Source organism: Rhineura floridana, chromosome 2, assembly GCF_030035675.1.
Source record: "Rhineura floridana isolate rRhiFlo1 chromosome 2, rRhiFlo1.hap2, whole genome shotgun sequence".
Classification (NCBI taxonomy): domain Eukaryota; kingdom Metazoa; phylum Chordata; class Lepidosauria; order Squamata; family Rhineuridae; genus Rhineura; species Rhineura floridana.
Window position 1 is genome coordinate 183026126 of NC_084481.1, and position 26519 is coordinate 183052644.

The following is a 26519-nucleotide window of genomic DNA, read 5'->3' on the forward strand; positions in this document are numbered from 1 at the left end:
TTAATAAGATTCTAGAGCTAACTGTGCAAAAGTGATCTTTAATATAAAGCACTATTATGAATAACTAAAGTTATGTAGGAAAAATCCAAATAAATTATGTACAAATGAAGAATTACCATGTTTTTGTAGGACAGGATAACTCCTGGTTTGTGTTACGAGAACCTTTCTTCAAAATATTGCCAGCGGTGTATATGCCTGTCAGGCTATATAAAACTTGTAACTGTCTGACTATATGTTTGCAGTGCAAGTTGAAAGCTTACAAGTATGAAGAATCTAAAGATAGTGATTTTGTATGGATTGCTTCTAAACAAGTCAGTAAATACAACATTAAGAACTGGTCTGGAGTTTATTAACTAATACTAAAATCAAACTGGCAAAGTTGCAAAGAAATGGAAACTTAAATATATTCTAGGGCAAATCAACTGGCTCATGACCGTATGGGAATAATGCATAACAACCACCTTGATTAAAAAGCCACTGTTATTGGAACCCTTTTTGTACTTTTGCAGGTGGTCTAGAAAGAATTGTGGAGTACAAGACCAAGTACTTTTATTTAAAGAAATAAAACATTGGAATTGAAGGCACTATTCTGTATACCAACATAGTAGAAGAATTCGTAAGAAGCTGTTTCATACGCTGCAAACTTTTTAATGATTAATGTTGAGCATACACACTGGAAATCTTTTTTTAAACTTCAAACTGCAACAAGTTAAATAAATGTTTTTAATATACAAAGAAAGTACAACCAAAAGTAAAACTTGCTTTAAAGTGTGCCTTACACCAGGGATCAGTGTCTTTTAAAAGCTTTATTGTTGAGCTGCACGCGCACACGCACACACACACACATACATTTAAGGATTTCGTTTTTATAGCAGGGCATTTAGAAATCAAAATGTATTCCCACTTGAAATAATAAAAGGTTGTGCATGATTATATGCAACCCCCCCAACACTAGCATACTCCAATAGTGCAGGCACCATTAAAGGAAGAAAAGAAAGCTTGAGATGCCCAATGACTAAGTTTGAAGGAAGCAGACCAGTTAGCCTGAAGCCAGCAAAACAGGGATCAGTGATGGCAACTGTAGTGTACTGGGTATTAAACACTAAACTTTACACAAATACACTGTTATAAACCTTGTCTCAGTGAACACTGAAAATCCGCAGATCTGCTCTTTGGAACAGTCAAACTTTTGCTTCAGCTTCTGGATGCACAAGCCCTTGGAAGCATCACACAGTGTTCTTGCCTTTTTCTTGCTGGTTGTGTAATTCATTGGGATTTATTTCATTAGCAGCTAACAAATTTTTTCCACGTGTTTCCAAAGCCTCATGGATGGGAGGGAAAAAAGGCAGTTCTCATTAGAGCACAGCGTGGAGATTGTATTTTCTGCACATACAACACAAGAGGCTTCACTAGTTATCAATGCAAAACCAGTTTGTGATGTTCCCTGTCATGCTCGTCAGCTCAGTTGAGATGAAAGCCTTTCTCCATGGTAGCAGCTAGCAGGCGCTCCCGCATAATCTCTTCAGAGGAATACTCGGGCAACTTAAGGTAATGCACACAGGTATTCACAGATGGGTAACTTGCATCTGTAGCATCAACCTGAGAACAAGAATTGGTAATCTAGTTTTAAAATAAAACAGTGAGTATAAGGGCATGCTTCCATTTCAATTCCACATTAGCACCTTTTAAAAAAGAATCCTGTCATCCTAAAGCAATATGTGGAACCTATTCTGACAGAATAAACTCCACTGTGTACTCAACTCAGCAAAGGTGCCCAGCATGTGGCCAAACCATTCAAGGGATCTATGGAGACCTCTGCCAAAGGTGTGACAGTCATCATGTGGGGTACAAGCAATTTTCTGCATCAAACACGTGTGAGCTATCTCAAACTCAAGCCTTCATAAAGATATCTAAGACAACTATGCTTAGACTATATAGGCATGACCTTAACAAATGTTTGTGAGATCTTAAGAAGTCCATACCTTGCGTACAACAGTTAGACGAGGATGTAGATTAGCCAGACCTCCTGGGGGGAGTGTAGAACAGCCAGTTGTGAATTGCAGGAATGCTTTTCTTTCATCTGAAGACATGCCACACAAAACTCTTACAAACCTCAGGAATCCTGGGCTAAAACAGAAAATAGAATAAATAAATACAAACCAGCTGGATTCTAAATATAGCTACTGTACTGACTATACACTGCATAATCAATCTAGTTTGAACTAGTCTATGAGCATACGCAGGGTGCATTTGCACATCACAGTAAGCTGTAGTTAACAGTTAACTGAATGTATAGATGGTTTCCACTTCGCTCTTCCCCTAACACAGCCTTTCCCAACCAGTGTGCCTCCAGATGTTGTTGGACCACAATTCCCATCTTTCCTGGCCATTGGCAATGGCTGAGGCTGATGGGAGTTGTGGTCCAACAGCATCTGGAGGCACACTGGTTGGGAAAGGCTGCCCTAACACAAGCAACAAACCATTAACCCTAGCTTAGCATTACATCTGAACTAGGAGGATTATAATTTGTTTTTGCTCTGAACCAAACTATGATCTGAAGTGAAAGTGGTTTGTTCAGGGTGAAACAAATCCCAATCCCCAGTTCAGACATATTGCTAAGCCTGGTCTGTTGCTGCTGCTCAGGGGAAAGTGCAGCAGCCATTTCTTTGGTCATAGTAAACCATTAACAATGGTTTACCATGATGAGCAAATGGAGCCATAGTTAATTGCCTTTTAGGAAGTGCAAAAAGGACTGTAACAAGATATGCCACACATTGGCTTCTTATGATGGTGTAGCATCTAATGAACAGGGACATCTATGTTAGAAATTATATAGTGGTTATAGCAAGTAGCAAATACTTTCCTCACAATTGGTCCATAATGAAATAATTACATAATCAAGTGGCTTTTAATATATTAAACTCCTAAACGGTTCACCATGTAAAAAATAGCATTTGAATCTAAGAACATGTCTATAGGTACGTTTTTGTGTGAGAGGAAATTATTATTAAAAAAATCTTTGCCAAACATTACATAACAAAAACAGTATGTAAACACAGCATTTCCCTGTCTTCCCCACTCTGCTGGAATGAAAGTTTTTTTATTCCTTGTGTGTTCACTCTTAAAGCGAGTCCCTCCCTAGTATTAACACAGACCTCGAATACAAAGTATAGGCTTCTAGTTTCCAAAGGCATAACAGAGAATTCACGTCTAGTTAGGACAGTCTACATGTTATCACAATGTGTACACTCTACATAAGGTGGACCATGGGAACAATTCTTTCTCGCCATGTTCAGAACATTGTGTTTGAACCAATACCTACGCATGTACTTTCAAGCCATGCTGTCTTCTCTGCCCCCACCCCCTGCCCCCCCAAAAAGAGAAAACAGAATGCATGATTGAGGTGTACCCATGTAGACATCAGTTCACAGAAGGTGTTCTACTAGCAACTATAAAAATACACCTGAATCTGTCATTTTGCTACTACAAACAGTGGCAGATAAAACAAAGTTGCTTAATAGTTCATTATTGTGATTTTCAAGAATATTTGCAATTTATTTTTTATAATAGAAAGATATAAATCTAATACAAATTACCATTTTAAAAGCATAAACCCTTTTAACGGGACCTTCAAATGAATTGCTATAGTAACACACACTGCCATTTAACTTGTGTTTTACATTTGCACCGTTTCTCCTGCACACCCTTCTATGTAACATCTGTAGATGTGAGAAAAAACTGCTTGTTCAAATTGGCTTAATAATGAAATCGCCGGAGATACCATAATATGAATATCCAGCCATAAACATCAATGTGGGGAAATTGTCTGAAATGGGAGAATGCAACCCTGCCGTCCACTGGGAAGTCAGTGTCATATACAAATCTGAAGACTCCTGTTTGGAAGGCAAGTGATGCTCAACTGACACACCACTGATGGACATTGCACTGATGTCTACAATGGCAATTCTATGCAACTCTTTTGTCCATTCTTTATGTTGCTTTGGAGTGGAAATATCCACTGAGGTATCCTCCACATGTTGTTGACTCCCATAATCTCTGCTCATTGGTCATGCTGAGAATTGGAGTTTAAAATATTTGGAGGACACCCCACTGGCTACCCCTGCTAAAGACCCAGAGATTTTAAAGTTGGGATCTTAGTTTTCCCTAAGTTCCATCCTTGCATTCTCTACAGGAACTCAGAACATAAAACAGACAAAAGTTTCTGATGATTAGATGTACTAAGTAAAAGAAGAGATACAAACTAATTTCAAGAAAACTTTGAAAATATGAGGAACGGTATCAGAGACGTCACTTAGAAGGTGATAGAGATAGCATGTAATTTCTTAAAAGTTATAAAGCAATTGATGAAAAGTTTGGATTTTCAATGACCAGGTTAAAATCCCCATATTTATCAGTTGGCATTGGAATAGGATGAGGGAGTCTGAGATAACCTTTTTATTCAGATTAATTGCAAAATATACATATATCTTTATCCCAAAAAGCAGCTACAATACAGCTAATTATGTGATTCCCAATAACCTTAACCATTTATTTCCTTTTTTGCCAATCCAACTTCCAACAGTTGTCCGCAAAAGTCAAAAAGCTCCAGATCTGGATCTACTAGGATGGTAAAGTGCAACAACTGTGGTCAGACTAATGGTCCTATGTGGCTTAGATGTGAATAATTTGCTATTTCTGAAAGAATGGCACAGGGAGAGTCACCTGTTCTCTTACTTGGGAATTTCTCAACTGTTCAGGCTGTCCTATAATACTAAGTTTTCTCACTGCATCAACAAGCTTCTAAAAAATGGCACTTGTGCTCTGGCCTCAGCACTTAATATCTTGATTTGGTTTTTTTAAACTAGGCGTTGGCAATATTTTTGGGCTCATGGCCACATCTGCAAACCAGAGAAATTGTGGAGGGGCAACTTCCATTGCACAAGCAGAAATCTGGTATGCAAACAGAATGGGAGAGTTGGATACAACCATTATTGACTTTCAAACTATGACAAGTGTCATTTTAATGGATCTAGATTGCGTTTGTGTACTTTTCACACACTTTGTCAACCCACTATTCTGACACTAGTGCAATTTTATTGCCACTTGGTGAAGTACCTGTCTCGAGTATAGCCGAGTTTAGGTTCTGTGTAGTTGATTATATCTTCAGCTGCCCATGACGGTGATTGATTTCCACAAAGAATCATCTGAACTTCTTCATGGCTGAAGGAACTCAGCTTTTCCATTGGAAAGACTCGGTTGAAGCCATCTTGATATGAAAATAAAAATCATCACAAGCGTAAGTTGAAACCTATATTATGTTTACATTTTTATTTTTTTAACACAAAAGGACAACTTGCTTTTACTAGTGGCTTCCCTACATCACTCCTCTACATAGGTGGATCATCCAAAGTGGCAATTAAGCCGTCCCATTTGTAACAATACACTGTTTTTCATTTTTAATAGGTGCCAGATCCTAGGACAAACACCACGCCATCTCCAGTAAAATACAGAAGAACCACAAATATAATATCAGCTCTCTTAAACAGTCCTAACAAGCACCATAGAAATGAAAACAAGGAACAAAAATAGTTCTCCTTTAGTAAATGAGAATGAATAAATTAATCTGGAGAGCCAGTGTGGTACTGGTCTTGGACCATGAAGACCTGGGTAAAAATTCCAGTTATGTGACCTTGGATAAATCACAACATTTTAGCCTAATTTTCTTCACAGGATTGTTGCAAAGATAAAATTCATATATTGCCCTGAATTCCTCAGAGGAAGAGTGTTATACATAAGCTCATTTATTCATTGCCAATTTGGGGGGGGGGGCAGAACAGGTGCCTTTCTCCCCACCCCCTGCTGCTCCACTCTTCTTCCTCCTTGCTGCCCTGCCTTTTTTTACCTCTGTTGTTGGCAGCCACGTTCTTTTCTCTCCCTGGTTGGCAGGCAGGTGGGCAGGCAAGGGCAAAATTGCTGCCAGGCCCATGCTCCAAAGGAAAGCTATGTGCTGGCTAGCTCCTCCAATGAAAATGCCAATTCCTCTTATACCACTGTCGCTTACTGCCATGGTGCCACTGGGGCATCTTTGGGATCATTTGGGAGTCTGCGCAGGGACACAGACCTGTGGTCCTTAATCCAACCCTAGTGACTTCACTAATTGTCAGTTCTGAGATCCAGGTTTCATATAAGTCCAGTAAAACTCAGTTAGAAGAATACAACAGACAATGTAGACCACCCACCAGTGGAAATATTAGAAAAACTCACTCCTAACTACAACTTTTTGAGCCTCATCCTCTCTTAGGTAGACAGTACAAACTGATGGGGTATACCAAAGCCATCACTAAGGGAGCATTGCCCTTCTCCAATTTGTGAGAATAAACTTTTTGATAAGCATTTATCTCTTACAAGACTTTCCAGCAAAAAACATATGTAGAGTTGATCAAGTCACCACACTACAGATATCTGTGAATCTTAGATGATCATCTTGTTGTAAAATTTTAGTTGGATCTGTCATTTACCTATTTTTTGTTGTTGCTATTTGCACTGAGACACAAATTGTTGTGTACCTCACTGGAATCTTAAATAGGAAGGACATATAAATGCTTTAAATAAGTAAATATTTAAATCTGTTGTAATTTCACCCAGGGATCTGTAATCCCGAAGCTTTTGTATGCCTCTTTAATAAGAGTTTTAATCCAGTGAGTACCTTAATGTAGCTTTAAATATTTTCCCCCATAAAAAATGGATCTATTCCTGCCCATGATTTCTCTCTCTCTCTGTACATTCTCAAATGAACATCTAGGAAAAAATCTGTCTCAGCTGATAGAGCCATCAGGGGGAAGGAGGGAAGATAAGATGGACTGAGTTTCCCTGCAAATCCTCAAAGTCTGTTGGTAAGTTCAACAGCTGTTCCTCCCTCACTCCAATATGGAATGGATGGAGGGACAAAGCGACAGGGACACAGAAAGGTAGGTCTACCCCACTCTCTCATGTATTTTATTTAAAATGTATATCCTCCTCTTAAATATGAATAATCTCAGGGTGGCCAATAGTAAAAACAGTTCAAGCAATAAAACAATCAAAATTTAGTATAGATAGCAAGTGTGACAGGTCACAGCCCAGTATAGTAGCAAATTCAGCTAAGCTTTAAAAAAGGCCTGGGAGAGTAAAAAAAGGTCTTCATCTAGTACCAAAAGAACGTAATTATTGCCAGGCAAGCCCCCCAGGGGAAAGCATTCCAAAAAACAAAACACCATCACTGAAAAACCTCTCTCACTGTACACCACATACTTAGTTTTAGAAGGTTAGGGTACCTGGAGAAGGGCTTCCAATGATGATCTTAATGTACACACAGCTGCATGCTCCTGTTTGTGTCTCTCCTTTCAACTAGCCCCCCCCAAGCTATTTCAGCAAGCACAAAGGCATGCATATTTCATTTAATTGAAAATATTTACTTTAAATTGTTGAACTGATCCCCAGTCAGTTACATACCTCTAAAAGCATCCATCTGTTTCTGAATGCCAGTATGCATGCAGAAGTCAAACATCAGATCCACATACTCCTCTGCATTATCCATTGTAACCAACTATAATGAAACATGTACATGATTAGATAACGTTCATGTTACATTACAGAAGAAGTTTGGGAAAATCTAATATTAAACTCTCAATAAAGAGTTGTTCCTCTACCTCATCTTCACCACCAGGCTTCACATCCACTGCTGTGAAGCCATATACTCTAGATGAAGGGCAAAACTGGAAGTTTAAACTGTAAGATAAGAGAAGATATTAGTAGAAACACAGCCGTAACTCAGAGGGAGAACAAATGCTTTTCATGAAAGAGGTTCAATCCCAAGCATTTCCAGGTAAAGACTCCTGAATGAAACCCTAGAATGCTGCAGGCCAATCCGTTTAGAGAATACTAATCTAGATGTTCTGAGTTGTTTGTTCTTAAGTGGGAATTATCTCACAAAATTTATAAATTCTGAACACAGAATAAATGATAAGCACAAAACACTTGTAAAAAATTCTAAATGTATAGAAAGCACAACAACATTTTAAAACTTGAATAGGCTAATTTCTTACTCCATAAGGAAGCCACATGTTTACACAAGCAACAAGACAAAAAAAAATACCTTACCCTAAATCTTCTATGCTAAGTGGTGGTCCAGAACCTGATGGGTTCTTCATCATTAGTTCCTGCAATTTAGTATTCTTCTCATCTTCTGAAAGGCCTTTGTTGCTTAATATTTGACGTCTCTTAATTGCAAGGTCTTTAATTTCTTTTAAAAATCTTGCTCTGTGAGGATTTACCAATTCAAAGTCTTCCCATGTTAAAATCCCATTAAACCATGCCGGGGGTTTAGGCTTTGGTGGATCAAGGATAAATTCTGATTTGGAATCTTCTTCAAAACTTCCTACTGAGAGAGAGTCATGTCCTTCTTCCGTAGAGGCCTCTGATTGACTTTCAGTGCAGTGCAAGTCTCTGTCACCCCGAGACTCATAAATCAATTTACTCATATTGCTTTTAATGTCTCCCATGCACATTAGTTTAAAGAAAGGCTTAGAAATGGGCAAGTCTACCAGTCTGTTATCTTGGATGCATTTGGCTAAGAAAATTCCCAGAAAGTGAAAGAGTTTGGTTATTCTTTCGAGTTCATCACTATCCTGTGGAAATGGTGCTGTGAACAGTCCACAAGATCGCTGTACATAATATCCTGGAGGTTTTAACCCACCACCTATATCAACCTATTAAAAACACACACACACACACACACAATGAAGGAAAGTGTTAGATATTGCAAGAGATACAGAAACACGTCTTATTAGCTCTACCAATTACAAAAGGAAAATACACCTGTCGTGATTCATCATCTGGAAAGTCATCATCACACAGCCACGCTCCCAGTTCTGTCCTCTGGAATTCTGCTGCCACCAGTGCATAAAACTCCAATGTGGGTCCCAATCCTGTTCCTTCTTCTCCCAAAAACTCCACCTGGAAACCAGAGACCACTACAATAGTACAAGCCATATTTGGTATTTAAATGTTTTTTTAAAACAAATAGGCTCTCATAACAGCACACAAGGAAGAGACAAAATAAACAGAGGGCCATATTTTACCTCTAGAACAGACTTTCTGTCTGCATGGATCTGCATGACATTTTCTGCCCACTCCATCAAGGATTCACCACGTGGCACTTTTACTCTTTCATGTTTAAGGCGTCCAACTCTGAATTCACCTGGATCATCTCTTCGTACAGTGCTTGTAGTTCGTGTCCGCTCAACAGTGGCCTCGCGTCGATTCTGCAGCCACACTATTGCTCTGGTATCAGGAAGAAATGCAGATACATTGCTTTAAAACTCATACACATCATGACTCAGAAAATATTTTTTGATGATTTTGCCAACTTTTGCAATGGGTTTAAAAAACTCTGTAGCTTATGAAAAAACTTGGTTCAATTAAAAAATGCCTCCTGTGAGACCAATACATAAACCACAGGGTTTGCACTTATTATATTCCTCACTGCAATTGTTGTATGAATGTAAAAATCATATTATTAAATCTTAATTATTCTTGTTTCTTGCTTTTTTTTACTCTGGTTAATTGCATTGTTAAACATTTCCAAAATTTCCTAGAAAAATAAAAAATATGCTTTTTATGCAACATTGGTTGTGATAAGCTCGGAAATATTTCTGACATTTGCCTCTTTTGCCCCCAGCAACAACAGGACATCATCTTTTCTAACCCTTTCCTAATTTCAACTTGTTCCTTTTACTACATTCAATATTGGGGTTCAGGAATGGGACAAACAGACCCAGAGATTTGTACCAAACAAACATTATAGTTTATTAAAGCTTATTTATTAAAATACAATGAATAAGTAAATTTAACACCACTTGGAGTGATATCCAGCTAAATCATACTTGGAGAACACCCACTGTAATAGACTTAAGTCCATTGATTTCAATGAGTCAACTCTGAGTATGACTATAAGGTGTTAAAAGATGTTATTGTTGCTTCAAAACTGGTGGCTACACCCTTGCCCTAGTATTTACACATGTGCAAACTAACAGCCAATTCTCCTTTTCTCCTCCCCTAGTTAACTGAAAGGCACTTCAAGGACTTCACCTGAAGTATTCTCCCTGGTCAGGGTCTTACTGAAAGGATACAAAGAACAGTGTCTCAGCTGTTTTTCACAGTGGATTCTGCCTCTTGAAACTGCTGTTCTCCCCTGATAGGCTTACTTCTGTTTTCCTCTAAAGTCTTTCTTCTGGTTAGGTACTTGAAGATTTCACAAAGATTTCATAGCAGCAGTGATGGGTTTAGCAGTGATGGGTGCGGTTGTAGGTTCTGTTCCATTTGAATGGTTTTATGTGAAAGTGTTTTGTTTCTATAATTGTAGATTTTATTGTTGTAACCTGCCCTGGGACTTTATGGTGAAGGGTGGGTAAGAAATATTATAAACAGGTAAATAATAAATAAATTACACCGTCCTTGTGGTACCATTGCATTCAGTGGGACAAGGTGCAGCAAGATTGGCAGAGCTCCTGGTTGGCACCATCTGTCTCCTGCAGGTACACACGCAGCTGTCACCAGCAACCTGAAGCTCCCCCTGTGATGTCCCTATATATAGATATTACTGTAAATATGGTAAGTGCAGGTTTTACAGGGTAAATGTGGTAAGTAGAGTGAGTGAGAGGGGGGAGTACATGGGCTAGAATGCTGGAGAATGCTGTATTGTGATTGGCTGAGCGTTTGAGTGGCTGAAGGTATAAAGGAGAGAATGACAGTTGAGAGGGGGTCGGTTGGTTGGGTCGGTTGTCAAGGGTTGGAGTTGGTGTGGGTTGGATTATATTTGGCTGGTATTAAGGCAGATTATATATGACTGGAAACATAAAGAGTGACACTATATGAAACCGTATGCTTGTTAAATACACCTAAAGTAATCTTGTTATTTCCTGGTGTTTATAAATAAATATTTTCTTGGTTTACCAAAGGCCTGATCCTTGGCTGGGGCTTTCACAGACAAGAGGGATAGGCAGGGTAGTTACCAAGGTGGAGAAACAGTATCAAATGGTGGCAGCGGTGAAGAGATAGTGTTACATCAAGTATCCAGAGCAACCCAGGTCTGTATGCTTTATAGGCACAAAGATACAGGGGGGTTGTGGCCTGCAAGTGCACCCAGACACAAAGTAACAATAAGCCAGAAGGAGACTAAGGCAAAGTCCCAAGGCAGTATTGTGAAATAGGGAGTGGCTGGTGGTGCTGCCTAGCAGTGGGATCTTGCGAGATCTGTGCTAGAGCCGGTAAGAGAACAAATAAAAACCAGGATCCTGAGTGGAGGTACCTGACAGGTGGTGGCAGCAGGTGGGAACACCATCCCAGCGAACACAACGGTGCTGCTGTGAGGGCGCTGCTACCACCCCACCCCTGCTGCTGTGTCACAGTTGCCACCTCTTCTTTTTTGGCTGCTGTCACTTTGACCTGGAGAATTGCCTCTGGAGACTCTGAGCTTCTGCCATCACAGTAATTCTTGACTCACCTTCTGCCTCTTCCTAGGTTTTGACCAACTGACTGACTCCCTCATTCAACTGGCCCAGTGTTGTGCCTGCCCTTATATTCACTCCAGTCAAAACCCTCTGACCAATCATAATGTTCTCTCTGGAATTCCAAATCCTCATGGGCCTACAACCAAGGACCAATGATTGTGAATAGAATGTCCACTAAATGCTCTATCGCAATTAGACTGTTTCAGTTCTAAGTCAAAAAAGGTAGATTCTGTCATTAACTGCCATAACTGTTATTGTATATACTTGTATTGCTTTGTCGTTCACCGCCCAGAGAGCTATGCTAGTGGGGCGGTATAAAAATTTAATAAATAAATAAACTGAAAACTTTGCAAATCTGTAACCAAAACACCTCTTTTGAAACTGTAACAGCCTAGCTGTTTCTTGGAATAATGCCAGCTGAACCCACACACATTGTATCTTTTCTGGCTATAGCCAGAAATAAAAGACCTGAGGTTTTCCCCCCTCTTCACACAGTCAACTATTTTCATACCAAACAGTGTCCATATTCATATCATAACAGCACTTATAAACGTCACCTCCTGAAAATCCATTTTTTTCACAAGGATAAACTGATATTCCAAACACTGAAGTTAAAGAGCTTCAGTACAGTAGGGCCCTGCTTTTCGGCGGGCTGCTTTTTGGCGTTCCGCTAATAAGGCAGCTTTCAGTTAGAGTAAGGCCCCACTCCTACAGCGCTTGTTCCTCTTTTATGGCGTTTTTCAGGCATCGGGCACCATTTTATTGACGGAGTTCCGCTTTTCGGCAGGTTTCGCTTTTAGGCAGAGGTCTGGAACGTAACTTGCTGTATGAGTGGGGCCCTACTGTATACTTAAACTGCACCATATCTGCAACTTAAGTATCAAGCATCTTACCTTGATGCCCCAAAAGCTGTGCATGTGAAATACAGCTGTCTAGTTTCAAATGGAATTAAGAAAGGGCACTTGCTAGTTATCTGTTCACACCAGTCTGGCAGAGCTCCACTTGCTAATGCCAATGGTTCCTGTAATGTAACACACATCATGTAAAGTGTAAAGTCTGAAGAACAAAATGCATGATGGATAAATGTTTCTGTATTCTTGTTTGATTTCCCCACACACATACTGTATACCATTAACTTTTTGATTTTTTAAAAATTTACATTTTGGGAACAGGACTGCATAATTAAATAGAAATGCAAGTGGTACTTTCCGTAAATGTTTAGCCATCATTTTGTTATCTACTGTACTGTAAGCAAAAGCCTCTCATTCACTCAATAAATATATTTCGTTAATTTTTGTAGCCAAAACTCACTTCCAATCACACCCAAAGACAGACAGTCAACCCCTAAATAGGCAAGAACCAACAAAGAGAGTAAAGACAGTAATGCTTAGTTAATTAGAACAGGCCAGAACTGAAGAGCTGGACAAAAGCAGTAGTGCTCAAGTGAAGCAGGAAAAAATGAATTGGCATTCCAGGGGAGGGATACCATCTATGGTATGGTATGGGGCCATCTATGTAAAGAAAACTTAAAACAAAGTAAATGAAAAAAAAGTTCAAATACTTTTCACTGCTATCTTTAAATATCATGTTTTAGACTTCTTAACCACCTACAATATCATAAAACTAAAAACACCTTGAAAATAATCTCTCAAGAATAAATGATATATTACCTCAATCTGTTGAAGAATTTTTGTAGTGATTTTTTTGCTTGTGAATTCATCTGGTGGGAAATTAAACTGAGGCTGTTCATCTCCTTCTGAAATTAATAGAAATTAATAATAATGTACTAATAATGTGTTTCCTTTGTGGAAGCTTTTAGGGGGAAATGTATTATAATCTACTTACCTTCTTGAGAAGTTCGAGTTGAATAAGGATCACTTGCAACAATATACAGAATACGGAGCAACTGTAGAACATCTTCTACTCCACAGGAATTCTGTCCGCTCCCAGCTTTAGCTTGAGGCTGTTCTTTTGTTGAACTAAGAATATCTGAGTTCTGAAGTGTGGAAATAGCTCCCTGGCTCAAGCTGGACTTTGATCCATGCTCACAAAAATCCTGTATAAATTATCCGAAGGAAAATAAGGACAGAAAATAAAGGTTAGAATTTTGATGTGGTTATTTTGAACTTTAAGAGAAAAAATGCAAACATCATTTGCATGATGCAAATTATTCAGCCCGTAGACTATTGTTAGGCACTATATTAATAATAATGTGTTTATTCAAAGCATACAAAAAACTGCAGCTGATCAAAGTTAAAACATGAGAGTAACATATAAACATATTGAACCAGAGAGTAATTCCATGAGTCATACATCAAATCCCTCTGTCAGGATTCCTAACATGATGCAAAATAAAGTACAGATTCCCCAAATCAATACTTTTAGATGCAGACATATACCTTGTATGCAGCTATGAGCTGGGAACAATTTCTGTTTTTCCTAATGCTTTTATTAGTGCCGGTTAATTTCCAGTGGCGCAGAAAGGCTGAATCCGCATTCTTCTGCAGGTAGGTTATCAAGTCATTCTTTGGTAATTCATCAGTGCCAAGGTACTGTTCCACATGCTCTACTGACCAGCAACCCTACAACAGGAACCACCAAATGTTGGTCTTTCCTGGTTGTAAAGTTTGAAACATTTCACATGCACTACACACATTTCTTCAGAAACATGCATTTACTAAACATTCTTTATCCTATGTTCTGTATAACAGGTTAGTGTAGTTTTTAAAAAGCAGCTTTTTTAAAAAGTGCACAAACTGCACAAAAATCTGTCTACAGCAACATAAATAAATATTAAAATTTATCTCACCATTTTCCCACTCTCTTTCTCTTTATCAGAATCCTTCATTTCTCTGTATACAATTCTAAACATAAAAAGATCAAAGATATTTATGTACTGACTTTTCACAACAGAATAAACCCTTTCCAAATCAATATGAATCTTGGGACATTATCTGGATTAACGTCTGCTCACACTTATTTATTAAATTTATATCCCACCCTTCCGACCAGTAGGAACCCACTTGGCATGCTAACATAATGCTGAACATTTTACTGCTTGCTACACAAGAGTAGCATGGTGTCAGCCAGTGATGGTTTGTAATACTAGACTGGCAAAGCGGCTGATAGAACCCATTCCAATAATTCAATTGCCAGTGCAGCAACTATGGAATCTTGTTTTTAAATTATTTAAACTATAAAAACAATACATTTTGAATTACAGGCCAATTACATTGAGTGACAGCAACTGTAATGAGAGCATTGCTTATGATAAAAAATTTTCCATCAACACGTTTGTCACCATGTAGAAAATTATGTAGGAACCATAATTTTGAAACGTTAGGCAGGAAAAAAGAAATTATGACCTCAATGATTATTATGCAAGACTACCATCATCCAAACACTACTGCTGCACAACTGTCATTCACAAGATAAGAGATGGTATACCAGCAGTGCCTGGAAGATCGCTCACAGGATATTAAAAGCAGTTCTTCTTAAGTTTTAAATAGGTTGTCTTCCAGAAAAATAACAAGCATGTTTATTCAGAAGCAAACTATGGTGTTCAATGGAGTTCGCTCTTAGGTACTTGTGCATAGCACTGCAGTCTGAAACTATTTTAGATACCTGATAAGATTTTAAATTTCTTACGTGTATGTTGGCTCCCAAATTCGTCTAAGTTTATCAGATTTCACATTGCCGTTGCAGGAAAGCTGTAGCAATTTTTGTACATAGTAAAAGATAGTAGATCGGAAGTTTGTTAGGGGTAGCTCAACTTCGCGAGATGTACCGAGGCCTGTAACTTTCAAGGTAAGTGCTAAATGTGGTGATGGTGTACACTCAACCTCCTCCAGGAGTTCTGAATGAGGTGTTCCTGTAACCAATGAAGAATCAGTGTACATGAATAATAAATTTCTGTTGTCTGCAGCACCTTTCATCATCTCACATTCAAGTTGCTTATTTAATGTAGCCAATCATAATTCTTATCTTTACCTGAAGATAAATCCACAGTACTTTGAAATTTCAGGGGGCACAATATTCTATCTTTGCCCGGTCATATTACCCTTGTGCAGTCCCTGAACCACTTATCCAAATCTCCCTTGCTTTAAGCTCCAACGACTTGCTCTAATCAGCATTCCATTCCATCAGCTTCTTCCCTTTGAAAATAGATTGTGCCCCCCCAACTTGGCTTGTGAAGGGAGAAAGCTGTGGAAAATGGTAAATATTTCATGTGTTCTCCCAAAACTAGCTGTTGGTTTCAGAGATGTAGAGAAGAAATATACCAGTTAAATGTACTACGTTTTCTATCCCCTTAGTCGTGAGCCATCCTGATAACATAAATTGAAATACACATTTATCAACCAAACAACCCAGGAGACTTTAGGAGTGGACAATGCAGACACCTTGACTCCCCTTCTGAAGCTGACACTCAACATATCAGATACCTTGCTTACCCTCCTCCTTTAATCTGGTTCTTGTCTTAGGTTCTCTGACAAGCTAGGGTATGTATACATGTATAATATATATTCATACATGTGTATATTTGCACACGTGTTTTTTCAAACAGCTTCTGAATATACCTGGGGGAGGGATTTCAAGATCAGTTGTTTGTTGAACATTAGTACGACCGGGTCTAGGATCAAAGGCAGGTACTAAAGCAGAAAACTGACGTTTCAAAACATAATCATCGTCCCATGTTCTTCTACGCCCTCCTTTTGTTTCATACTCTTCTTCTTCCTATTAAGAAACAACAACTGTCACACAGAAATAACAGAAAAGACTCATTTGACTTTTTAAAAACCCCACACAGAATACACATGCATAAAAATTGAATACGTAACTTGCTGAACATTGCAGATTCTCATCTGCACTTTCAAAAACCTACGCATCAAATTTCTCCTGTTTAACTTGAGGATTGCTTCTGTTCAAGAAGATGCTGTATTGGAGAATTTGTACTGTTCCCTCTGTAGATTTGGCCAAACAAGTGACAACTATGTTCATGCATTTTAAGTAAATGTATATGGCATCTACAATTTATATTTATAATGCAGTTCACATATGAACATACAATTGCCTATCAACAACAAAAAAACTAACAAAGAACTGTTTGTAGCCTTGGGCCATATCCAAGGCTTTTCTGCAGGAATTCATAATTTGTCACAAATATAACAGAGGGAAGGAAGATATCAAATATTTATTTATTTATTTATTTATTTAATTCAATTTTTATACCGCCTATAGCAAAGCTCTCTGGGCAGTGTACATCAAGTAAAAAACACTTTACATTCAATTTAAAAACCACCTAGTCATCAAATCAACAGTTTAAACATCCACAAAACTAAGAATTAACATAATTAAACCCATGTTAAATACAAATCAAAAGTAATTAAAAAGATACAACATTAACTCTTTACAGCATTAAATACAAAATACTAAATATTTGAATACTAAAAATACTAAAATACTAAAAATACTTAAAACTCTAAAAGGCCTGGGCAAAGAGGAAGGTTTTCACCTGGCGCCAAAAGGATAATAATGTAGGCGCCAGGCGTACCTCGTCAGGAAGGGTGTTCCATAGTTCAGGGGCCACTACCGAGAAGGCCCTCTTTCTTGTAGTCGCCTTCCGGGCTTCTTTCTGAGAAGGCACCCGGAGGAGGGCCTTTGATGTTGAGCGCAGTGTACGGGAAGGTTCATATCGGGAGAGACGTTCCATCAGGTATTGCGGGCCCATGCCGTATAAGGCTTTATAGGTTAAAACCAGCACCTTGAATCGGGCCCGGAAACATATAGGCAGCCAGTGCAGGCAGGCCAGAATCGGTGTCACATGTTCCAACCGCTTGGTCCCAGTTATTAATCTGGCCACTGCATTCTGCACAAGCTGCAGTTTCCGAACCGTCTTCAGGGGCAGCCCCACGTAGAGTGCATTGCAGTAGTCCAATTTCGAGGTTACCAGAGCATGAACAACTGAAGCAAGATGTTCCCTGTCCAGATACGGGCGTAGCTGGGCTACCAGCCTAAGTTGGTAAAAAGCACTCCGTGCCACCGAGGCCACCTGCACCTCAAGTGACAAGGACGGGTCCAGAAGGACTCCCAAGCTGCGCACCTGCTCCTTCAGGGGGAGTGTAACCTCATCCAGAACAGGTCGAACATCCATCTGGTCAGGGGATCCATTTACTAACAGCATCTCAGTCTTGTCTGGGTTGAGCTTCAATTTGTTCGCTCTCATCCAGTCCATTATCGCGGTCAAGCATCGGTTTAGCACCTTGACGGCCTCACCTGAAGAAGATGAAAAGGAGAAGTAGAGCTGCATATCATCAGCGTACTGATGAGAACGCACTCCAAAACTCCTGATGACAGCACCCAGCGGCTTCATATAGATGTTAAAGAGCATGGGGGACAGAACTGATCCCTGCAGAACTCCATATTGGAGCACCCAGGGTACCGAGTAGTGCTCCCCAAGCACTACTTTCTGGAGACGACCTGCCAGATAGGAGCGGAACCACTGCCAAGCAGTACCTCCAACTCCCAAATCCGCAAGCCTCCCCAGAAGGATGCCATGGTCGATGGTATCAAAAGCCGCTGAGAGATCAAGGAGAACTAACAGGGTTACACTCCCTCTGTCTTTCTCCCGACAAAGGTCATCATACAGGGCGACCAAGGCCGTCTCCGTGCCAAAACCGGGCCTGAAACCCGATTGAAATGGATCCAGATAATCGGTCTCATCCAAGAGTGCCTGGAGCTGGGATGCAACCACCCTCTCCAGAACCTTGCCCAGGAATGGCACATTTGCTACCGGCCTGTAGTTATTCAAATTATCTGGGTCCAGGGAAGTCCTGAGACAAATAGTGGTAACGAGAGAGGAAGTTCTAAGCTTAATGGACAATATAAAAACTGACAAATCACCGGGCCCAGATGGCATCCACCCGAGAGTTCTCAAAGAACTCAAATGTGAAATTGCTGATCTGCTAACTAAAATATGTAACTTGTCCCTTGGGTCCTCCTCCGTGCCTGAGGACTGGAAAGTGGCAAATGTAACGCCAATCTTCAAAAAGGGATCCAGAGGGGATCCCGGAAATTACAGGCCAGTTAGCTTAACTTCTGTCCCTGGAAAACTGGTAGAAAGTATGATTAAAGCTAGATTAACTAAGCACACAGAAGAACAAGCCTTGCTGAAGCAGAGCCAGCATGGCTTCTGCAAGGGAAAGTCCTGTCTCAGTAACCTATTAGAATTCTTTGAGAGTGTCAACAAGCATATAGATAGAGGTGATCCAGTGGACATAGTGTACTTAGACTTTCAAAAAGCGTTTGACAAGGTACCTCACCAAAGGCTTCTGAGGAAGCTTAACAGTCATGGAATAAGAGGAGAGGTCCTCTTGTGGATAAGAAATTGGTTAAGAAGCAGAAAGCAGAGAGTAGGAATCAATGGACAGTTCTCCCAATGGAGGGCTGTAGAAAGTGGAGTCCCTCAAGGATCGGTATTGGGACCTGTACTTTTCAACTTGTTCATTAATGACCTAGAATTAGGAGTGAGCAGTGAAGTGGCCAAGTTTGCTGATGATACTAAATTGTTCAGGGTTGTTAAAACAAAAAGGGATTGCGAAGAGCTCCAAAAAGACCTCTCCAAACTGAGTGAATGGGTGGAAAAATGGCAAATGCAATTCAATATAAACAAGTGTAAAATTATGCATATTGGAGCAAAAAATCTGAATTTCACATATACGCTCATGGGGTCTGAACTGGCGGTGACCGACCAGGAGAGAGACCTCCGGGTTGTAGTGGACAGCACGATGAAAATGTCGACCCAGTGTGCGGCAGCTGTGAAAAAGGCAAATTCCATGCTAGCGATAATTAGGAAAGGTATTGAAAATAAAACAGCCGATATCATAATGCCATTGTATAAATCTATGGTGCGGCCGCATTTGGAATACTGTGTACAGTTCTGGTCGCCTCATCTCAAAAAGGATATTATAGAGTTGGAAAAGGTTCAGAAGAGGGCAACCAGAATGATCAAGGGGATGGAGCGACTCCCTTACAAGGAAAGGTTGCAGCATTTGGGACTTTTTAGTTTAGAGAAAAGGCGGGTCAGAGGAGATATGATAGAAGTGTATAAAATGTACCATTGGTCTCACCTGAAAGGTGATTTTCATAGGAAGGGGCCATCACTGTGGGTAACAGTTCCACCTATCGTGCGAAGGCAAGAATGTTTTTGAAGTCAAGACTAGGGACGTCATGCCCCTCCCACTCTCCAGTTCATTCATAGCGAGTCTAAAAGAGATATCTAAAAATACAAGAACAAGGCCAACAGGCCCGCCAGGAAAATAACATAATAGTCACATGCATAACAACATGACTCTAACCTAACTACATAACATAACAGAACTAAAAGTCTTGACTTCACTCTTACATTTAAATATAATATGGAAACAATAACATATAACCCATTGATAAAATCACTAGTCATCCTCCAACTGGGAGGGTCGTGATGGCCCCTTTCTATGAAAATCACCTTTCAGGTGAGACCAATGGTACATTTTCCATAGGAAGTGGGCCATCACTGTGGGATGTACCAAAGCAACCCATATAGGGAGGGACCACCCACATGTTAATCCTCATTAAGAACCTGTTGCAACACTCGTCTGCCAAAAGAAGCATCAGCAGAGGCATAACGATCAATTTTATAATGTCTTATAAACGAGTGTGGGGAAGACCAGACTGCGGCCCTACATATATCGGCAACAGGAGCATTAGTAGCAAAAGCAGCCGAAGTGGCAGCTGACCTAGTAGAATGAGCTGTTATACTAGCAGGAACTGGCAGCTTCAGGGACTCATATGCTAAGGTAATGCATGCCCTTAACCAACGGGATAAGGTAGGATTGGATACTTTATGCCCCATAGACCCTGGATGAAAGGATACAAACAGAGACTCCGTTCGTCGAATCTCTTGGGTCCTAGACAGGTAGGTCTTGAGAGCCCTCCGGACATCCAACGAATGCCAAGCCTTCTCGAGAGGATGGGTAGGATTCGGGCAAAAGGAAGGCAAAACAATGTCCTGGTTGCAATGAAAAACTGAATCGACCTTGGGACGAAAGGAAGGGTCAGTCTTCAGCAGAACAGAGTCCTTATGGAAGACGCAGAGGTGTCTAGCGGAAGACAATGCGCCCAACTCCGAAACGCGTCTGGCAGATGTGATTGCAATCAGAAACAGGACCTTGAAGGACAGAATACGTAGGGGCACAGTTCTGATGGGTTCAAACGGAGGGCGTTGCAAAGCCTGCAGAACTTTCGGCAAACTCCATGAGGGGAACCGATGGACAACAGCCGGAGAGCGTAGGGCGACTCCCCTCAAAAAACGTTTGATGAACGGATGTGAGGAAATATGATCTCCAGGAGAGGACACTGAGAGAATGGATGACAGAGTAGACGCATGTCGACGTAGAGTGTTGGGTCGAAGTCCCATCATAAAGCCACTATGGAGAAATTGGAGCACCTGGTGCACATTGGCCTGGGATGGATCGTGGTGGTGGGACTGACACCACTTGGAGAAAGCCACCCAGGTATGTTGATAAATGCGAGTGGTAGATGGTCTTCTCGAGGCCAAAATAATATCAATCACAGCGTCAGACAGTCCAGCTGACCTCAAGTGTCTCCGTTCAAACGCCACGCTGTTAGATTGAGCCAAGTAGGGTCCTGGTGCAGTACTGGACCCTGGGATAAGAGGTCTGGCGTTACTGGAAGTGTCCAAGGGTCCATCATTGACATTGCCAGAAGATCTGAGAACCACGGACGGCGTGGCCAAAATGGTGCTATCAGAACCAGCTGTGCCCTTTCGGTTCGCGCCTTCCTCAAGGTTTTGGCTAACAATGGTATGGGAGGAAAGGCGTACAATAGACCGTCTGGCCACGGTGTTGTCAGAGCATCCACTGCTTCTGCTGTTGAGTCCAGGTATCGGGCAAAGTACCTGGGAAGCTGGCAATTGTGACTGGAAGCAAACAGGTCGACTGAAAGGGCGCCGAACCGACAGTGGAGACGATGGAAAATGGCTGGATGAAGTTTCCATTCTCCCGGGAAGACCTGTTGTCTGCTGAGCCAGTCTGCTGTCACATTCAAAATCCCTTTGAGGTGCTCTGCTTTCAGGGATTGTAGATGTTGTTCTGCCCAGACAAAGATGAGGGAGGCTAAGTCCTGCAGAGGACGAGACCTGGTGCCCCCTTGTCTGTTCAAATGTGATTTTACACACGTGTTGTCTGTTCGAATGAGCACATGATGCAAAGGGAACAGAGACTGAAAATGACATAGAGCCAAGTGGACAGCCTTTAGTTCCAGCCAGTTGATGCTTCGAGCTCGCTCTGCGTTGGGCCAAACCCCCTGAACATACTGGGAGTTGCAGTGGGCTCCCCAACCTATGAGGCTGGCGTCTGTGGTCACGACGGTTCTGCGGGGTTCTCTGAACGACGTGCCCTTGGAGAGGTGTTGAACCTTGGTCCACCAGCGGAAGGAGAGGCGCAGAGCGGGGCTCAAACGAACTTTGCGATGGTTGGAGCTGGCAATGTCTTTTTGAAAAGGCAACAGAGTCCACTGAAGGGGCCGAGTGTGAGCTCGAGCCCAGGGTACAATGTGGATTGTGGAGATAAACATCCCGAGCGCTCTGGCGAGAAGCATGACGTCTGCGGATGTTTGTTGCATCAGGGACCTTGCGATGCTTGTGATGGCAGTGATGCGATCTGGAGACAGGAAGACCATTGCCTGCAGGGTGTCCAACATTGCCCCAAGATGTAGTAGGCGTTGGGTTGGTTGGAGATGGCTTTTGTCGAAGTTGACCAGCCAGCCGTAGGTCTGCAAAACATTGAGGGTGATCATTAAATGATGATGAGCCAGCTCTTCAGATTTGGCCCGTATAAGCAGATCGTCCAAATATGGGTAGATATGAACCCCTTGGGTCCGAAGGTAAGCTACTAGGATGAGTAGCACCTTGGAAAATACTCTTGGAGCAGAGGAGAGGCCAAATGGCATCGCTCTGTATTGAAAATGTTGGTGGCCAAAGGCAAACCGAAGAAACTTTCTGTGGGCTATGCAAATGGGTACGTGGAGATACGCTTCCTTAAGGTCGATAGAAGCCAGGAAGTCTCCTTCATGCAGACTCTCGGTAATGGAATGGAGAGATTCCATTTTGAACCTGCGGTATGTTACAAAACGGTTGATAAACTTGAGGTCCAATACCGCCCTCCAAGATAAATCTCGTTTTGGCACACCAAATAGGAGGGAGTACACCCCTTCCGATCTCTCAGTTGTGGGAACTGGCTCTATTGCCGCTATGTGCAAGAGGTGATGTATAGCTGTCTGCATGATGTTGTGCCTGGCTGGTGCCCTTGGGCAAGGAGACGGGTGGAATCTGTCTGACGGGGTTGCCCAGAACTCTATGGTATAGCCATAAGTGAAGAGGTCCCTGATCCAGGGGACCGTAGTAAGGCGCAGCCATCGATCTCCAAAATTAAGTAATCTGCCACCTATGGGGATGGCGTTAATACTACTTGTGTAGGCGAGGACCTCCCCTATATGAGGACGATGAGTTGCCCCTGCGCCCTTGGTACTGACCTCTGCCCTGGGGGCGTCGGTTCCAGGAGCCCCTGAATGCGTTGGAATCATAGGGTCTGAAATCGCGGCCTCGTCCTCCTGGTCGCGTTCCTCGAAAGGGCTGGTTAGAACGAAAGGAGGGAAATCGCCTGAGGGGCCTGTGGTCGATGTTCTTGATTGTGGCTAGAACCGGTTTGTGGGCGTCTTTTGGATCAACCAGAACTGCCTTTAGAGCTTCCTCGCCGAAGAGTAGAGATCCGGAGTAAGGAGCCTTGGACAGGTTCAATCTAGCCGCTGAATCAGCTTGCCAGTGGCGAAGCCAGAGGGTGCGACGAGCGACTATTTGAGTCGTCATGGCTCGTGCCCCTAATTGGGTGGCATCCAAAGTGGCATCGGCCACAAAGGCTGCTGTCTTACGTAACTTCAATAGTGCTCTTTTGAAGGCGACAGGATCAGGGTTATCGTCCTCTAGAAGGTCATCCAGCCACATCATAGATGCTCTGGAGAAGATGGAGGCTGAGGCAGAGGCACGCATGGCTAGGGCAGTGGCCTCGTGGTTCTTGCGGAGGGCGAAGTCTATTCGACGTTCAGTAGTATCTTTTAGGTGGGATTCCCCTTTCCTGGGCAAGATAGATCGTGAAACGAGGCGAGCGATCGGTTCATCTATGCCAGGGACATCTAACTTGGTGGCGAAGTCTGGGGCTAGGGCGTAAAGTCTGTCAGCCATGTTCTTGAAGCGTCGAGCTTTGAGCGGGTGGGCCCATTCTTCGGAAGCTAATTTGGCAATTGGGTCCGGCACCGGGATGTAGTGTTCAGTAGGTGCAGGGGATTTGAGGACCTTGGCCCCTTTGAGAGTTGGAGCGGACGAAGTTGAGGGCGCAGTCTGGAGACCAAGGGTATGAAGTACCCTACGTGCGAGCGGTTGGTAATCTGAGGTATTGAACAAGCGATACGATGTATCCTCCTCATGATCTGAATAGTCGCTCCAGTCGTCTCCTTCAACATGGTCAGTGAAAGTTAACTCCTCCGCATACGAGGCTTCGTCCGTACATCTGCCTCTGGCTAAATCGAAGGGATCTGGCGAGCAGGAAGGATGAGCAACATGGAACGCGCGTTGGTCCATGTTGAGTGGGGGTCTGGCAGGAACCTGTGGTAGTGACTGCATTTGTGTGAAATAAGCCAGCATGGCTTGGAGTTGGGAGAGGAAATCAGGAGACAGCTGCAGACCAGATGTGTGAGATGTATGTGCCTGGTGGGCTATTGGAACAGATGTCTGAGGCGGTAAGCCAGAGGTAGGTTCGTTAGGCGAACCGTGAGGGGGAAAGCCAACAAACTCTTCCTCGTCAGAGGCAGGAGCAGGAGAATGGAAAATATCACTTATGTGTGTCTGTGCTGTGGTGGTTGTTGGCACAGAGACATAACGAGGGCGCTTTGGTTTACTATGGCTGGAAAGATGTTTTGTCTTAGACAGTGCTTTGGCATGTCTGGTCTTAGACGTGTTAGTATGTTGTGGCTTGGCTGATTGTGGCATGTCTGGCTGATCTGGCACCATGTGTGTTGATGGTGACATGCCTGGCTGTTCTGCCATCTTATATGAACCTGGGTGCAGTACACTGCCACGGAGGGGGCAGGATGTAAAGACCCGAACTGGCACAGCGTACTACCACGGAGGGGGTAGGATACACTGGCAGATGGCGAATGCACTGCCACAGAGGGGGCAGAATGCACAGAGGTATCAACGTTAATATAATATAGGCTGTTTTAGAGTTGGCACACTCAGATTAGTGCTGTAGGCTGGGTTTTTGGCTTGTTCACGGCCCCATAGGGGGCAGGATATGTAATGTAAATCAGATTTAGTACAAGTCAGCCACTGATATTAAAGCTCCAGCCTTGATAATGTAATCCAGCCACTAGGATTAAAGCTCCAGCCTTGATAATGTAATCCAGCCACTAGGATTAAAACTCCAGCCTTGATAATGTAATCCAGCAACTAGGATTAAAGCTCCAGCCTTGATAATACAATCCAGCCCACTAGGATTGGAGCTCCAGCCTTAATAATACAATTCAGCCACTATGATTACAGCCACAGTAAAAATGTGTGTAAATCAGCCTTGTGTAAATTTGTCAGCAGCACATATACACAAACATACAGATAGATAGCCTGCAGGGGAGGTATCCGATGCTTAAAAAATGGTAACGAAAAAGGCGGGAATTTTGAATTTCAAAAAATGGCGCCCAGAAAAACGGGCGGGAAAAAAACGATCAAAAGGGGGCTGAGGAAGAAGGAGCAATGGCGGCCGTCGGAAGCGAACTGGGAGAAGGGCTGCCCAGCACGGACTCGCCGAAAGCCGCAGTAGCGGCTCTGGAAAAACTCTGGAAGGGCAGGTAGAGGCAAAAAACGGCAGCCGCCGCAGAGAGAGCCGCAATAGCGGTCTGTAAAGCCCTTCGCAGTGGGATTTAAGCCACGTAGCGAGGGCGATCTGCGGTAAGGAGTAAGAGCGGGAGCCGCAGCTGCAAGCTCCCGCTGAGATCGGATCAGCCGCAGCCGCGGCAACGATCGGGGGGGGGAAGGAGGGTGGAATTCCCCTTCCCTCACAAGCGATCAAGAGATCGGATCAGCCGCAGCCGTGGTAACGATCGGGGGGGGAGGGAGGGGGATTCCCCTTCCCTCACAAGCGATCAAAAGCGATCAAAAAGAGAACCGCAGCCGCGGTCACTGAGGGAGCCCCCTGGCTACGGATACGACAGAGCCGGGGGGGGGAGGGGGCTTGAAACTGCCAAAACAAAGAGAGCCGCAGCCGCGGTCTCAGAGGGAGCCCCCAGTCAAGGAAATAAAAGAAATTAAATAGCCTTGAGGAAAGGGGGAAGAGAGCCGCAGCCGCGGTCTCTGAGGGGATCCTCAGTAGGCTAGACACAAAAAACGGAAAAAAGGTTTTAAAGAGAGATAGACTTAGCTAAATGCTACGTGAAATTCCAATCTTGTTCGTACGAAGGCAAGAATGAACTGGAGAGTGGGAGGGGCATGACGTCCCTAGTCTTGACTTCAAAAACATTCTTGCCTTCGCACGATAGGTGGAACTGTTACCCACAGTGATGGCCCACTTCCTATGGAAAATTATGCATGGCATTGAGAAAGTGGATAGAGAAAAGTTCTTCTCCCTCTCTCATAATACTAGAACTCGTGGACATTCAAAGAAGCTGAATGTTGGAAGATTCAGGACAGACAAAAGGAAGTACTTCTTTACTCAGCGCATAGTTAAACTATGGAATTTGCTCCCACAAGATGCAGTAATGGCCACCAGCTTGGACGGCTTTAAAAGAAGATTAGACAAATTCATGGAGGACAGGGCTATCAATGGCTACTAGCCATGATGGCTGTGCTCTGCCACGCTAGTCAGAGGC

At 42.4% G+C, this 26519-nt stretch overlaps 2 protein-coding genes across 14 annotated transcripts in view; both read right to left on the reverse strand.

Moving 5' to 3' along the window:
- Positions 1–405: 405 nt before the first annotated feature.
- HECTD1 (HECT domain E3 ubiquitin protein ligase 1) overlaps positions 406–26519 on the reverse strand; it is a 136821-nt gene continuing 110707 nt past the window's right edge. For 7 of the 13 annotated variants that reach the window (XM_061611568.1, XM_061611570.1, XM_061611569.1 and 4 more), the window contains exons 29-43: positions 16127–16283; positions 15198–15420; positions 14359–14413; positions 13949–14131; positions 13395–13605; positions 13220–13305; positions 12443–12570; positions 9120–9321; positions 8857–8994; positions 8140–8747; positions 7689–7767; positions 7492–7585; positions 5116–5266; positions 1983–2127; positions 407–1599 (exon numbers count right to left, since the gene is read on the reverse strand). In XM_061611568.1, coding sequence (XP_061467552.1) covers positions 1462–1599; positions 1983–2127; positions 5116–5266; positions 7492–7585; positions 7689–7767; positions 8140–8747; positions 8857–8994; positions 9120–9321; positions 12443–12570; positions 13220–13305; positions 13395–13605; positions 13949–14131; positions 14359–14413; positions 15198–15420; positions 16127–16283 — 2598 coding nt within the window. In that variant the 3' untranslated portion in view covers positions 407–1461. Of the gene's footprint in view, positions 1600–1982; positions 2128–5115; positions 5267–7491; positions 7586–7688; positions 7768–8139; positions 8748–8856; positions 8995–9119; positions 9322–12442; positions 12571–13219; positions 13306–13394; positions 13606–13948; positions 14132–14358; positions 14414–15197; positions 15421–16126; positions 16284–26519 lie in introns of all 13 variants that reach the window. The other 6 variants (XM_061611579.1, XM_061611575.1, XM_061611578.1 and 3 more) reach the window with 3 other exon arrangements.
- On the reverse strand, positions 19564–26253 carry LOC133377457 (uncharacterized). Its single transcript, XM_061611581.1, has 2 exons — positions 23139–26253; positions 19564–22379 (listed from the first exon to the last, which is right to left on the reverse strand). The coding sequence occupies exons 1-2, from the start codon at positions 24703–24705 to the stop codon at positions 20149–20151; spliced, it is 3798 nt and encodes a 1265-aa protein (XP_061467565.1). The 5' UTR covers positions 24706–26253; the 3' UTR covers positions 19564–20148.